This window comes from Ovis aries, chromosome 5, assembly GCF_016772045.2.
Source record: "Ovis aries strain OAR_USU_Benz2616 breed Rambouillet chromosome 5, ARS-UI_Ramb_v3.0, whole genome shotgun sequence".
Lineage (NCBI taxonomy): Eukaryota > Metazoa > Chordata > Mammalia > Artiodactyla > Bovidae > Ovis > Ovis aries.
Genome location: NC_056058.1, coordinates 26709108 through 26723230, shown reverse-complemented (window position 1 = coordinate 26723230; position 14123 = coordinate 26709108). Strand labels below are relative to the sequence as shown.

Sequence of the window (14123 nt, the reverse complement as noted above, 5' to 3'; positions counted from 1 at the left end):
TGCCAAGTGAATTCAAACACATGGTAGGTATAGCAACCAAAAAAAGTACAGCCTTTCAGTAAGGGGAAAGCGTGTAACCTACCAAGGACCGGCTTAAGGACCTTTGAACCTGCAGTGCCTAATGCAAAAGACAGAAAGGATCTAAAGCAGCCGGAGCACCATATGTGCTTTCCTGAGAAACCAAACCAGGAGTTTTCCTTAATCAAAAGGACACACAGTGACTTCTAGGAGTTCCTGAAAGTGTGACCAATTGGAATTTGGCCCTCTGTTGCTAATTGAAGCATATAAAAGTCCATTTCTTAAAACACACTACACTTTTTTTGTTTTTAATTCACTGCCACATGACAGAAACCAGAATCAAGTTGACTGGTAGAAGATCAGTGCAACCAAAGACCAAGCTATTATTTCAAACTGTCAGGGGAAGGCAGTAAAATTGCTACCAGGTCTCCTTAAGTTACCCTTCAATAAAAAGAAGCCATCAGGGAAATAAGAGGAAAAGAAAACACATCAAAACCTTAAAAGTCCCTTTAAGTAAAATTATACGTCTGTGGCACCATGCCATCTGTTCTCTGGTTAACATAATAAGCCAATTCCACGACCTAAATATCTGCTTTCTAAAATCATTATGTATAACACAAAATATAATCAATATATTTTTAAACTGTAAAAGCTGCCTTTTATGGCATTATTGAAATATGCCTAAATGTCCCCATAGGCACGTTTTTCTTAAGGTGCTAGTGAGAATAAGGATTCCCAGGAGTTGCAAAAAGCCAGTGGTTGAGCTAGAACAGTCACAGTGAATAATAAAAAACTTGGCTGGGAGGTAGGGATGAGAAAGAAGAAAGAGTAGCTTTGAAAAATCAACAGCAGTGTCTATTCATCACTTCCATCCCATTTGTTTGAGCACCCTTCCCTTTGAGTTCTCTATTACAACCAAAATATATATTATTAAATTTTCATTTAGCGTCACAGGATGGAATGGGGTCGGGGGAGGTGGGGTGAGGGGGTTCTTTCTGAGTACCAGATGAGATCCATGTGGTTTAGGGGGTCACTAACCTATCAAAATATAAGAAGTATTTGCTTTGTAATCTCTTCAGTTCTTCAGACAAAAGCCATAATCTATTTCAATACTTTTTCAAAGGTTATGTCTAACCAAACTTTAGCAGGTATGCAGAACTCAATTCTAGGAACAAGGTGCCAATCTCCCTGTCTTGGGTATCCTTTATACACCCCAAAACAACATTACAAACAGCCCAACTGATGATTAATCTACTATGAATTATTTAACAACCCTTCATTCAGTTGCAAAGGCTTTCTTCCCACTGCAAAACCTTTAAGGTTGAATTAAAAAGAACTTGTAACAGACAGCAAGTCACTAAAGAAACATCATCTGGAAGAGAGACATGGATGGATATATAGAGGGGCCAATTAATTTGTAGCAGAGTGGAACAGAAAAATCAACTGTGACTTTTTTGGAAAGAATAAAGCCCACAGTAACTAAAAACTCCCAATCCACTCCCCAATCCAACAGCTGTATATGAAATTATAACATTTCTATACACATGTCTATGAAATAAATACCAGTCACAGGGTACCAGTCTGATCCTTCTAAGAGCCTGTAATGATGACTGAAGTCATTCTTGAGACAGAGATTTCACCTGTTCTCTTTCCCTGTAACTTTAAGTGTACAGATTAAGAGGGTATTACTATTTATTAACAATAGTACTAGTGAAGACGGATTATTTCTACTCTGCTGTTGCTAAGGATCTCTCAGTATTTCCTTAGTTCTGGTTTCTATGTTCTACAAGAATGCAATACAAGTAACTTAGGAATCAACTGTTTAGTATTCAAGCAAAACCCTTGATGTTCAGATCACCGGCATGTTCAGAGTGCTGGCAATCAAAACGATGTTGTGCTACAGTAATTACTATGAAAAACTTCCAGTGCTTAATATTAAAGAATAGAATAACATGATCATTCCACCTCTTCTGCACGTCTAGAGTGTGTTCAACATGGCAATTATCTCCGTTCAAGAAGCAGAGAGTTTAAACTGCATTGAAACTCAATTATAGCCATGACTTTTTAAACATACACTTCAAAAGGCAGGTTTCATCACATTCAAATCACTGAGCAAAATCTCCCCAGCTCAGAAAAAACTAGATTTTATCCCTCTCCCACCAGACCTCTTCAAGAATAAAAATGATTTCTTTTTAGTTTTTGGACCCACTTCTTCCTTCATTTATTTAAGTAGGGGGATGACTGAGCCACGGTGAAAGACAGAGATCCCATCTGATTAAAGCATGGGCTGTGCAGCCCTCCCAAATGTCACTACCACACCACCTTGAACTGCCACCGTTCTTAAAGCCCAGATCACACACTTGTTAACAAAAAACACATTACTTTGCTACTTTGAAGAATGCAAAGGAAGGAGGAGTGGTAGATTTATGATTTAAGTGTTCGCGGCTAAAATAGCTTTCCAATTACCAAGAGCCTCTTAGGAAGAGCAGGAACGCACGTGTTAATGACGACAAGGAAGGAACCAGGGGTTCCTTCTCCACTTTTTTGTCAGAACCCAGGCACATCCTCCCTGCAGCTTCACCATTAACATGTCTGTTTCCTGTCAGCCCACTCAGAGATAATGTCATTTATCTCAGGGAGGCACAAGCCCAGTCATTAGCTTCTATAAAAGACCTCAAACAAAGGCCGGATAATGTTTTACCCAGGGCTCTTACTAAAACCAGAACCCAGAAGCTTGGCGGTCTAAAAGTCAAGGACTCCAAAGTTATTGTCGGTAAAAGAATATTTTCCTCATGATCAACAATCCCAGACTAATAGTTCTGAACCAGAGTAAGGTCTATGGAGAGCAAATACTGGTTCAGGACACTACCACATACAATTAGATTAACCGATAATCGCTGACCAGAGCTAGCCTGGGAGAGCCTTTGCCCCTCTTGCCTCCAGGGGGAAAATTGACAGAATAATTCAGATACTGACTAAATAGTTAGATCTTTGAAGAACTGACCCCTCATTGTGATTGCCTGCAGGAACTGAATAACCATTATTAAAGTGCTCAATGGCTGGGCTTCTGGAAATCTTTTAAATAAAAGTGGAACTGGTTAAAATAAATGTAGGAACATGTGTTTTCACAGTGTTGCTCATATTACTGCAATTCTGAGTTTCTATGAAGTACCAGGTGAACTTTTTTTAAATTAAAAAAAAAAAAAACAGGCACACACAGGCACAGTCAAAATTGGAGCAAATCTCAGCCATTCAACCCATGTTTTTCATGCTGAAAATGAAGAACAGATGGTTCTTTCCATGTTGTTTGAATCTGGTTATTGAACACCTCTGTGGTTAGGGAGATTTCTGCTTAGCACTTTCGGCATACATTTCATTTACTAACTATAAAATGCTGCTTAGGAAAAATAAGTCTTTATAACACTCTAATTAAAACCATCTTGCAGCCAAGCAATTTTACTCGAAGAGCATTCTTAACCTCATGACATTTTGACAATCAATCCCTCTCGCCCACCCTCCCCTTCTTTTTACAGACTATTTGCAAAGTTATTAAAAGTTGGTAAACATTATTTATCTCTTTTAGCACAATCAGTTGTTGAGTTTTCTTTTTTTTACATCTCTCCAGCAAACCCAGCAGATTTCAGATACTATGCTCAGAACCCAGTGATGTGCCTGGCCATGCAAATATTCCAAGCTACCATGGGTTCTCACAGAAAACTTCCTTGGGGAAAGGGCAGCCCATCTCAAAAGCCCTGTCACCCTATGAGGAAGCCAATAAAAAGAAAGGAGCTGAATCAATGCTGATTGGGAGCTGCCCTTAGTTACCAACCTTTTTAACAGCTAAGTCCCTTATGTAGCTTTCCAAACAGTTTGCTGTCCAACAACAATGGACTTTGTTCTTTAATTATAGCAAGTGACCTTTCTGCCCTTTTATTTCACAGTAGATAAACTGTGCTCTCTAACTAGAATCTGTAGGGGCACTGTATTTGGGGGGAACCCTATCATTCACAAAACTCATTAATCAAAATATGTTCTTCAACTACTCACACTCAGACAACGTGCCAGAATTCCCTAGTGAAGTGTAAAAAGGCTTCTACAAGAGAATAAAATGAATGATATCCTTTATAGACAGGTCCATTTGTAGATACCACATGTAGGCTGTTAAGGACCAGTTTAATGAAAGCAGCACAATATTTGTGAAATCATTCTCTTTGCTAAATGTACACTGAATAGTTAGAAGCCCAGACCCAAACATAAGATTTCCTGTGCTTTTAATGTGTATCTGAAATCTCAGCTGTTTTTAAGAATTCATCTACGTATTTTTTAGTTTCTCAGTGATCAAATAAACCCATATACCATACTGAACTTTAGCCCAGCTGATTGCCTGTGTCTGATAAGTCAAAACGATAAGACACTTAAGGACACATGCAGAAGAGCCTCAATGCAGGCTATTATGCTTCAAAAGAAAAGGAGGGGGCAGGTGGAGAAGCAGGTTTTAACAACCAAAACCCAACCTGTCAAATCTACTTATTCAGACACGTCACTGGTGGCTTAACCACAAAATGGGCTATAGAAATACAGCTCAAACATCTTAGAATTATGGCATGTTTTGATTTTGTTCACGTATTAAGGGAGTGGCGACTTTTACAACATACTTGTGGTTTCCACATAAAGGAGTAGAACGCTCATTGATTTAATTAGGTTTCATAAGGTCCAATTTATCATGTTTTACATGACTTTCTGTAGTGAAGAAACAGAATAAACAGACCAAAAATAGACATTTAAGCATGCTGTGAAAATTAACCGGTGACAGCAAGTCTTATGAATCTCCTGTGAACCATCCAACCAGGGAGGGGAAAAAAAAGCACATACACCACATTACAACCCCCTCTGGTTTTCACATTTGGCCCCTTCATGAGCCACATCCGACTGCTGAAAATTAATCATCTTCACTTTTGAGACACTTACTCTTCACAACCCAGATAATCAAACAAGGCTTTGAAATTAAAACATTGTACAAAAACGTCAAAAAACCTTTCTCAAAGGATGCCTCAGTGTCCAAATTATCTTGTCAGGTAAAGCTTGTCCTACTAAATCTTTCCCTCCTCAAGAGGTCTCCTCCCAATTTAGAAATTATTTTCTAAATTGAAGTCAAATTTTACACAACCAAGAGTTCGTGGCATTGGAGTTGCTTCCCTGGGAATCATCTGTACAAGGCAGTGCCATTCCTGTGTGCCAAGGAGGAAACATTCTTAAGAAAAGTCCTCCTGGGGTGAGGTGGAGGTAGACAGGAAAGCCTGAAGGAACAAGCTTCCAGATCCTGGGTCAGCACTACAGACTCAAGGCCCTGAGCGCCATCCCTGAAGGGTCGCTGTGCCCACACCAGCAGCTATGGTTGGCAGTGGTGTGAATCGAAATACAATATGCTTGCTCCCCTCCTCCACCCCAGACCTGTCATAACTTGTTTGCTCTTCATTTAGGTCATTCACATTATCACATTTATACTGCTCTGACTGAAGATGAGTTGCATGTGTATGAATAATTTAATTCTTTCATTTTTCATCCAGTTTCCTCTGTGACTGGAAAGTGAAAAGAACACAAAAAACTGGAGAACCAACACCATGCTCTAATCTCAGTTGCCATGACAGCAGCCTTTGAGATACTGAAATGTCCCGATTGCCAGCTAAACAAAATTGTTGAATGTGAACATTTGGCTGGAAGATTAAAAGGCTAAGGGGAATGCAAAAGGGCAGTACCTCCCACATTCCAGGCAGCAGTGAATCCAATCAAATGGCTCTGACTCCTTAACCACAGCCATTGTGAGCACTGGATTAGGGCAATTCATCTAGATAGTTAGAGCAGATTAGAACTGCAATTTGAAGACTATTGGCAACAAAAGTAAATGCACTACTGTACTAATAAGACTTCAGAATGCCCTTTAGCAGAAATCGTGTGAAACTCTACATTTCAGCATAAGAATCAAAACCTGAATTTAAAAAAAAAATGTATCATCAGTTCAAAATGCTGTCTGACCAGGGGCTTATGGATTAAAGAAGCAGGCATGCAGGAGGTTTTTTAGATTTTGGCATCATCTACACCTTAATGTACCTTCATCAACTTCTAAAACTATAAAACCCCAAACTTCATTTCTGTACTCCTATTTAAATCTTGAACAGAAGAAAACAAAAAGATCTTAGACAGCGGTGAGTAATTGGACACAGGAATTGTCACCCTTAAACATTTCACAATTCTGACAATATGAGAAATAGCAAAAATTAAATTATTGAATAAGCATATATATCCAAACAATCATGCCACAAACCACATGATATGCATTCTGCTTCCGCAAGGCACAATCTACAGCATTAAGAGTTAACTTTATAGAGTCACCACTTCTCCCCCAGCTCACTCTCAACCTGTTCAGTGGACTGAGTGCCTTCAGCTCTGGAACATTACTTAATGCACAGTAATTGCCAGAGCATTAAGTCCTAGGCCTCCAGCCCTAAGCAGCACAACACTGGGGGCAATTTCTCAAAGGCAGTGTCTCACCAGACTTTCAGACAACGACAAAAGATGGGCAGAAGGGTCCAAATTACCTAAATCAACCCTCCCCATGCTCCGATGCAACACATATTTAGAGTATCTCTTGGCTGTTTTCACATTTCAGCACGCCAATCCACCAAATCAATTTCACTTTTCTTACCAACCTTTCAGCTCCCTGGTCAAGCTAGAAATCCAAGCGATAACACTCTTTAAATCTCTAGCTAAGAACTGGGCAAGGGAACAAGGAAAGAGCCCTGGCAGCCACCAAAACCATTCCATTCTTGCTACACAGTTATGAAACCAGCGACCCTAGGATACCAAGGTTCCATTCAAGAACAATAACAGGACGATATCCTTTAACAGGATTTTTTGGAGAACATCAGGAGAAAATCAGTGTGTGGAGGCTGGAGTGTAAATTAGAATCCTAGACATACTTCTATGGGGAGGGAATGTGAACCCTGCACCTGAGGACACATTACCAAAAATACTAGGACGTGCACATTAAAACAGAAGACAGTTCTCCTTAGGGGAGAAACCAGGACAAGAGGTACATGGGTCCAGGAGCAGATTTTCTATTAAAAGCACATTGCAACTGGCTGACTGGCCAAGAGCCCTTGGGTAAGGCAAAACGTACTTAGAGCACTCAGACCCTCCCACCACCTGAGGACCCAAACGCTAGCACCAGAAGCAGCAGTAGCAGCAGAAGCAAGAGCTAAACACTGCACCCAAGTAAGCTATCCCAGACCAAACGTTCACAGAAAAGATGCACAGAAGAGAAATCTCACAACGAACCAGAAAGCACGAAGTGCAAGGCACATAGAGGCACATCCCCCCACCCCCGACTCCCACACAAATGCACACAAAGAGAAAAGTAGGAGATCTAAGAAGGCGACTTTATCCTACCTTCTCAGTTTTCAGTTTCTTGATTCGCCTGTGGCTCTCCTCCTCCTCCTCTTCCTTCTTTACCAACATAGAGTTTCCCATGAGCCCTGAATCCGGGGCACTTTTGCTAACTTCCCCGGCAGCCGTGACGCTGCCACTCCCAGTGCCCCCGCAGTGGAAGGGGCTCGCGCCACCTCCATTGCTCTTGGCCCCAAAGCCATAGAGGTGCCCCCCGGAAGAGGCCTGGCTGCCACCGCCATTCTGGTGGCCCTGAAGCAGGTCGTGCTTGTCCTTCCTGGATTTCCCCGCATCCTTATCCCGCTTGGCTCCTCGGCTGCTCTGGCTTTTACCTGGCTTCTCCTCTTTGCTTTTCCCGCAGGAGGCTGCCCCCGCGGTAGCAGCGGAGGTGCCAGTGCTGGTACTATTGCTGTTCGGGTTGCCGCCGCCGCCGCCGCCGCCGCTCACACTTTGACCCAGCGCTGAATTCATGCCAGTTGCCTCTCCAGGGCGCCCTTGGACTTCCTGCCTCTTGCCAGTGCCGCTGATCTCGGGAATCCCATACAAGGCAGCAGAAGGCAGAGATTTATTAGCATCCTTAGAAGTTTTACTCCTTTTCACTTTTGATTTGCTGGTCTCTTTGTGTGAATTCCCCTGGGGAGCAGAGGGCTGAACAGAAGCAAATTTTAGGCCATCAGCTAAGGCTGCGGGAGCGCCGGCCCCACTGGAGGCCAGACCTCCACAATCCTTAGAGTTGCTGCTGCTAGTAGTGTTGGTGGAATTATTCATTTCAAATTTCTGTCTGTCCTTCTCCAAATCAGCGTCCAAATCAATTATTAAATTTCCAACCCCGATTTCCCAATCATCGCCACTGTCATAAGTATCAACCGTATTTGGATCCACACCTTTTCCTGCCGTAGAAATGTTCACTGACATCCTGAAGATGAGATCTCTAGAATAAAAATCCGATGAACTTTCCTTTGGAGATGAGGGGACATTCGTTTAGCTCCGCTGGGCTTTCTCTTAAAAAAAAAAAAAAAAGAAAAGTCTTCTAATCGTCCTCTTCTTTTTCCTGCCCCAGGTTTGGGTCCAGGGATTTTACACCCTTCAGTCCAGGTCCACCTTTTCCTGTGAAGGGGGAAAAGTCGAATATTTCTTGTCTGGGTGTTACCAGAATAAAAAACGATTAATATTGGGGAGTCAGTAAGGGGTACAGGGAAGGATGGTGAGGAAGGTGGCTCATGTATTGTCTCCACAGTCCAATATCAGGTTTAAAGAAAAATAACCAAACCCAAAAAACATACCCATGACAGTAAGCATCTTACAGTAGCTAAAAAAGACAAGCCCTTTATCAACGACACAAAGATAATCACTTTTAAAAGGCATTAAAATATCTTAAGGATCTGAGTGAAGTTCAGAAAGGTTTAAGGAAAAAAAAAAAAGAGAGTTTAGCTTTTTTTTCCCTAGCACATACACATGATAACAATCCCAGAAACACAGGCTGAACACTCAGACAAGAGGAAGGAACACGTTTTAAACACCCTTAAACATGTCCTAGATCTTGCAATTTAAAAGACCAGACCCTGGAAGTTCTCTGAGGCTAGTTTCAGAATGATGTTGCTAAATTTTCCTCATTTCTAATTTTATTACTTCTTTTTACAAATTGTCTGGGCAATCTGTTTTTTGTTCCCAGTAAGGAACAGAAAAAAACAACCAATACCCCCCCACACACCCCATACACAAGCCCCCATCTCCTATCCTCTATTCCCCAACAGTTTATACAATGTTATACACACACGTCTTTAAGATCATTTCTCTATTTTAAAAAAGACAGTGCTAAATAAAAGGCTAAATATCTGCCTTTTGAGGAAAAAAAATTACATCTAAACAATTCTACCATATTCCTAGGTCACAGACTGGCTCAATCTGTTAAATATGGTGCTACTGACTGTACGGGAAACTGATTAAGACATACACTTTAAGTGATCTGCGCCAAGGTGGCCTCAATGACCGCAAATGAGTGTGTGTTTGACAAAGATCAGTTAAAACGGTTTTTAAAGGGATCAGCCCCTTTTTAACAGTTGATTGTCAAGGAAAAAAAAATAAATATACATACACACACACACAGACATTGCTTACCTTTAATCCTTTATCATTTTTTAATTAGGCCAGCAAATCAAAATGCCTTTCCCACTCCACTCGGCAAACAAGCCTGTGCCTCATTTTACTTAAACACCAAATGATCAAGAAGGAACGAACCAAATAACACATCTCAGCCAGAATAATCACTCGATAACATTATTCCACCTCCCCACCCCCCCCTTTGGCAAACGGATCAGTCCTTTTCTCCTTAAAAAAAATGTGTCACTGTACAGCTGGAAGATAATGTTTCACATTCACAACAGAAGCACCAAAGGGTTTTTTTTCCTCTTAACAAGCATCGAGAATAATAGTTTTAAAAAAGAGAGCGCTTAGAGAAAAAAGTTTTCCCAACTTCTCATTCCGCCTTCAGTTCCAGACTTCAGAGTCACCGTGATCAGTAAGTAATGATCCCATGTAGCAAACCTACAGGCGTCCGCTAGTAACAAGACAGAATGTGCTAACATCGGGATAAATTAGTGAAAGGGAAGAAAGAATAAGGAGAAAGGACTGAAAATCTGGGCTGGATTCCGCCTGTTAGTCGGGAAGTGGCATTTTTCCGCCCGTCCTGACAGATTTGATTTCTTGAACTAACTTAAGAGGAAAGGAGGGGGGAAAGGGGTGGGGGAGAGAGAGGGACCGAGGGGAAGGAGGAAGAGGAGGAGGAAAGGGTGGGATGAGAAGCTGAACCAGAGGAGAAAAAGAAAGGTGTGGAGGGGGAGGGGAGCAGATGATTCAGTGAGCTGATAAACCAGTTAGAACAGCATTCGCTCGGGGCGGCGGGCGGCGGGGTGGGGAAAATAACGGCGTTTAAAATTGGTTCAGTCTTCGAAACCTGAAAGGATGTGATGTTTTCCTGTTTTATGTTGTTTTAAGAAAAAGGAACCGAGTTCCTAGTATAGTCCCCGAGGGGGGGGGGAAAAATCCGCTGTCGCTCAAGCCAATCAGTCATGTGGTAATTCGATAATTAGAGTAAAAAAAAAAAATTTTTTTTAAGGCGACCTTTTTCAGGACAGTTTTTCCCATTTATAGTCGCAGCAAACGGTGCGCCTCCTTTTTATTTTTCTCTCCTCCTCCTCCCTCACCCACCACCTCCTGTGTTTAGTCAGATGGCCCCGGAGCTTGGCTTAGTATTTTTAATTAGCTGGCGTTTGGAAGCTAAAAGCAGTAATGAATTGTTGATGGATTGGAAGTGGAGAGTCGCTTTGCTGGAAATGTCGGGGCTGGGAGAGGGGGATGGGCGAGTTAGCAACAACCAACCATCTAAAAGGAGCGATTTTGTTACAGTGCAAGCCTTTCACATCACGTGAGGATCAAGGGCTCAATTGGTTGTCGTGAGAACAAAAATGGTGACAAGCGTATCAAGAAAATACTGATCTGGTCTTTAAAAAAAAACCTGAAGGTCTCTCCCCTCCCCCTGCACACACTCTTCTCCCCTCGCCTCGCCGCCTCCCCCCCACCCCACCCCCGCCCTTGCAGTGGGAGCAGCTACAAGTTATGAATGTGAAACATTTCTCGCAGATCTAGGCTCTCGGAAGTTCGGAAGGAGTGAAATGTAATGAGCACAAGAGCAAAGCAGATGTTTTAAAGAAACACCTTATAAACCTTTCCTCAACTTATCTCCAATTTGTCGGCTTTGCCAAGTGGCCAGGGATGGAGAAGACTAGTCGAGGGGATAGGGCACCTCCACACTACTTGGATTTTAGGGAACCCCCCCTCATGTCTTAAACAAAGAAAAACATTTTACTAGCTCCAAGCCAGGTCCTGTAATAAACACACCATTGTTACTATTTGTGGGTTTGTTTGGGTTGGGTGGGGCATTTTTTCCCCCTTAATGGTGTTTTCGCAGCTTGCTTTTTTAAGGAGGTGGAAAATGGTAATTATAACCATTACATGTAGTGGGTGACTATTCCCTTGTTTAATATTAAATTATTGGGCACTGGATGTGACAAGAGACAGAAATCGGCTTATTCTGCCCTTGCTCCCATTTTCCTGGCTCGGTTTTGAGGAGGGTCCTGCCCTGCTAGGACAGGAGAGGGAGAGGTGAGGTGCGCTAGAGAATGGACACTGCAGATCAGGATTTGTAACTGTGTCACTTTATTCTCCTTGGGTGAGAGCCCCAAAGGTAATTTACTCTTAAGTTACCCCGAGTGCCCAGTCAAGCTTAATTTGTGTGAAGAAGTTACAAATGCTTCACCCTCCACTGAATAAAAATTCACCCTTCTTGGGTTGTTGTTCTCAATGCAAAAGCCAAACCCTGTAACTAGTTCCTCATTTCAATGCATAAAACTCGCACATTCCCCTGCATGAAGTCCCCGCTAAGTGCTATAGAGAGACACACCACGCAACCGTACTTACGGTCTGTATTGGATCGAGTTGACCTTTTCCTTCTAACTGCATTGAATGTGTTTGGTTGCAGCCGCTTTATTTTGGAAATTATAATCTCTTCAACAAATTTATTATTAAAGAAGATGGACCATCAAATGTCACAGACTGTCCTGTGTATTTTTTTTATAAAAGCAAAAATTAAAAGAAAAAAAAAGGAAAAGAAAAATCCCCCTGGTGCACACACACAAGCTTGTTCTGCAACACTGAAATCAGGACTGAAACACACACACACAGGGGGAGTGGAGCAAAAGGAGCTCTCAGCCTCTATACCTGAAAGGGACTTTTCTTTGTTCCCATTGCCCTTTCTCATCGGGCCAATCAGAGAGCAGCTTTTATGAAACTAGGCTCTCTCATTGGTTAGCTGCTTTCTCTTGGCTACTGTAGGGGGTTGAGATATACACACGTATAAAACACACACAGAGAACGGGTGGGGGTGCGGTGGGGGGTGGTTGTGGAGACAAAGCGTTTTATTTTCCAACCAGATTGGGGTTGAGAAACCTCCTGCAGTAAGATGAAGAAGAAAAAAAAAATGGTACGCCCGTTTCAATTACTACATCATTCACATAAAACACTTATTTATTAAATCTCAAACAGGCTGCGAGGAGAGGATGTCGGTAAATACAAGTTTGATTGTGTTATCTTGGGGGAAATAATGTATGTGATCGCTCGGTGGCACAGGGAAGCCAAATGAGCCACTAGCGCCTAGCGAGGAGAAAAGGGAGGCTGGCTGTGTGGAAATGACTGCGAGCGTTTTGCTGGCTTTCCTTCCGTGTTGCGAGGACTCGGCAGCGCGAACTCCCAAGACTGATTTTCTGTATTGCAGCTTCTGGCTTTCAACCCTCCCCCACCACTTTGCCCTTCTTCCAATTTTTTTTTTTTTTTTCTTTCCCTGTGTCTCTCATTTTACTCGCTGATTAAATAAGAAAAATCGATCTGGAGGTGAAGACACAGTGGTGGGGAAACAAGTAACCCTTTTGTTCCCAGGCTTCTGGTCCACAAGCAATGAAGTGTGAACACTAGCAACCATTTAACCACCACTACGTGAATGGTTCTTCCCTGGAATAGTAACAAAGCTTTCCCACCTGGTCCTAGGCAGCTCCAAAAAAATTAAAAATAAATAAGGTCCCAGCCAACCATATTAACACCTCGGGCCAGCCTCATTTTTTTAAAAATCGATTTGTGGGAGATAAATATACTAGGAAGATTAACCCCTTTAAACAGTCCCTGTGCCATTTTTGAGCCGAGGGATTGTCAAAGTTCCCCTTACTCCAAATATTTAACCCCCTCTTGGGGAGAGCCAGTGTCAAAGTCCTCAGAAGGCAACACCATGCGATTCACTGAGAATACGAAAATATTTTAGAATGTATTGTAGGACAAATGCCAACAACCAAGTTAATGGAACTCTGCGGTCACAGGACAAAAGAGGTTAATATGAAATAACAAGTTCAGTATTGTATATAACGCTGAATATACTTAAGCGAATGTATTTATATATATCAAGCTTTTAAAGCACTTTTAGTTTTAATTTTTCATTGTTATTTTCTGTCACTTTTAGGAGCTGTAATATGGAAATTTTAAAGTCAAGGGTGACTTTTCAAATTTAATTGAAAGCGTCATGATCCTAAGTTTTAAAGATCCAGCACTACTAGGATTGTAATTTCTGCATGACAGTTAAAATTTAAGAATGTGTCTTAACTGAGTCAAACTGGACATATAATGTGAATTAGAGCTAGCAGAAGATTGCTTATGATGTAAATATTCAGTGATGACCTTGTGGATCAATAAAAATATGTCACATGTTTTAGGTAACGTCTGTGACTCGTGTTTGAACTTTCAATATCTTTAGTTCTTTTTTTTATTGCCAATTAGTCGTTTCACTACCCAAGATGAACTTTATTCAAAGCTGCAAATAGTAATAAACAGCAGTTTCCATCCCTTGCTGAGGTACATAAACCAGAGGAATGAATCTATAATAGTCCTTGAAAGTGAAAGTGAAGTTGCTCAGTCGTGTCCGACTGTTTGCAACCCCATGGAGTGTAGCCTACCAAGCTCCTCTGTCCCTGGGATATTTCCAGGCAATAGTAACTGGAGTGGGTTGCCATTTCCTTCTCCAGGGGATCTTCCCGACCCAGGGATCGAACCCTGGTCTCCCACAT

At 41.8% G+C, this 14123-nt stretch overlaps 1 protein-coding gene across 5 annotated transcripts in view; it reads right to left on the bottom strand.

The window, feature by feature from the left end:
- ZNF608 (zinc finger protein 608) overlaps nucleotides 1–12226 on the bottom strand; it is a 108153-nt gene extending 95927 nt beyond the window's left edge. For 2 of the 5 annotated variants that reach the window (XM_027969978.3, XM_060416345.1), the window contains exons 1-2: nucleotides 9580–10026; nucleotides 7465–8568 (exon numbers count right to left, since the gene is read on the bottom strand). In XM_027969978.3, coding sequence (XP_027825779.1) covers nucleotides 7465–8376 — 912 coding nt within the window. In that variant the 5' untranslated portion in view covers nucleotides 8377–8568; nucleotides 9580–10026. Of the gene's footprint in view, nucleotides 1–7464; nucleotides 10027–11937 lie in introns of those variants that run through there. The other 3 variants (XM_027969979.3, XM_027969981.3, XM_042250293.2) reach the window with 3 other exon arrangements.
- Nucleotides 12227–14123: the final 1897 nt, after the last annotated feature.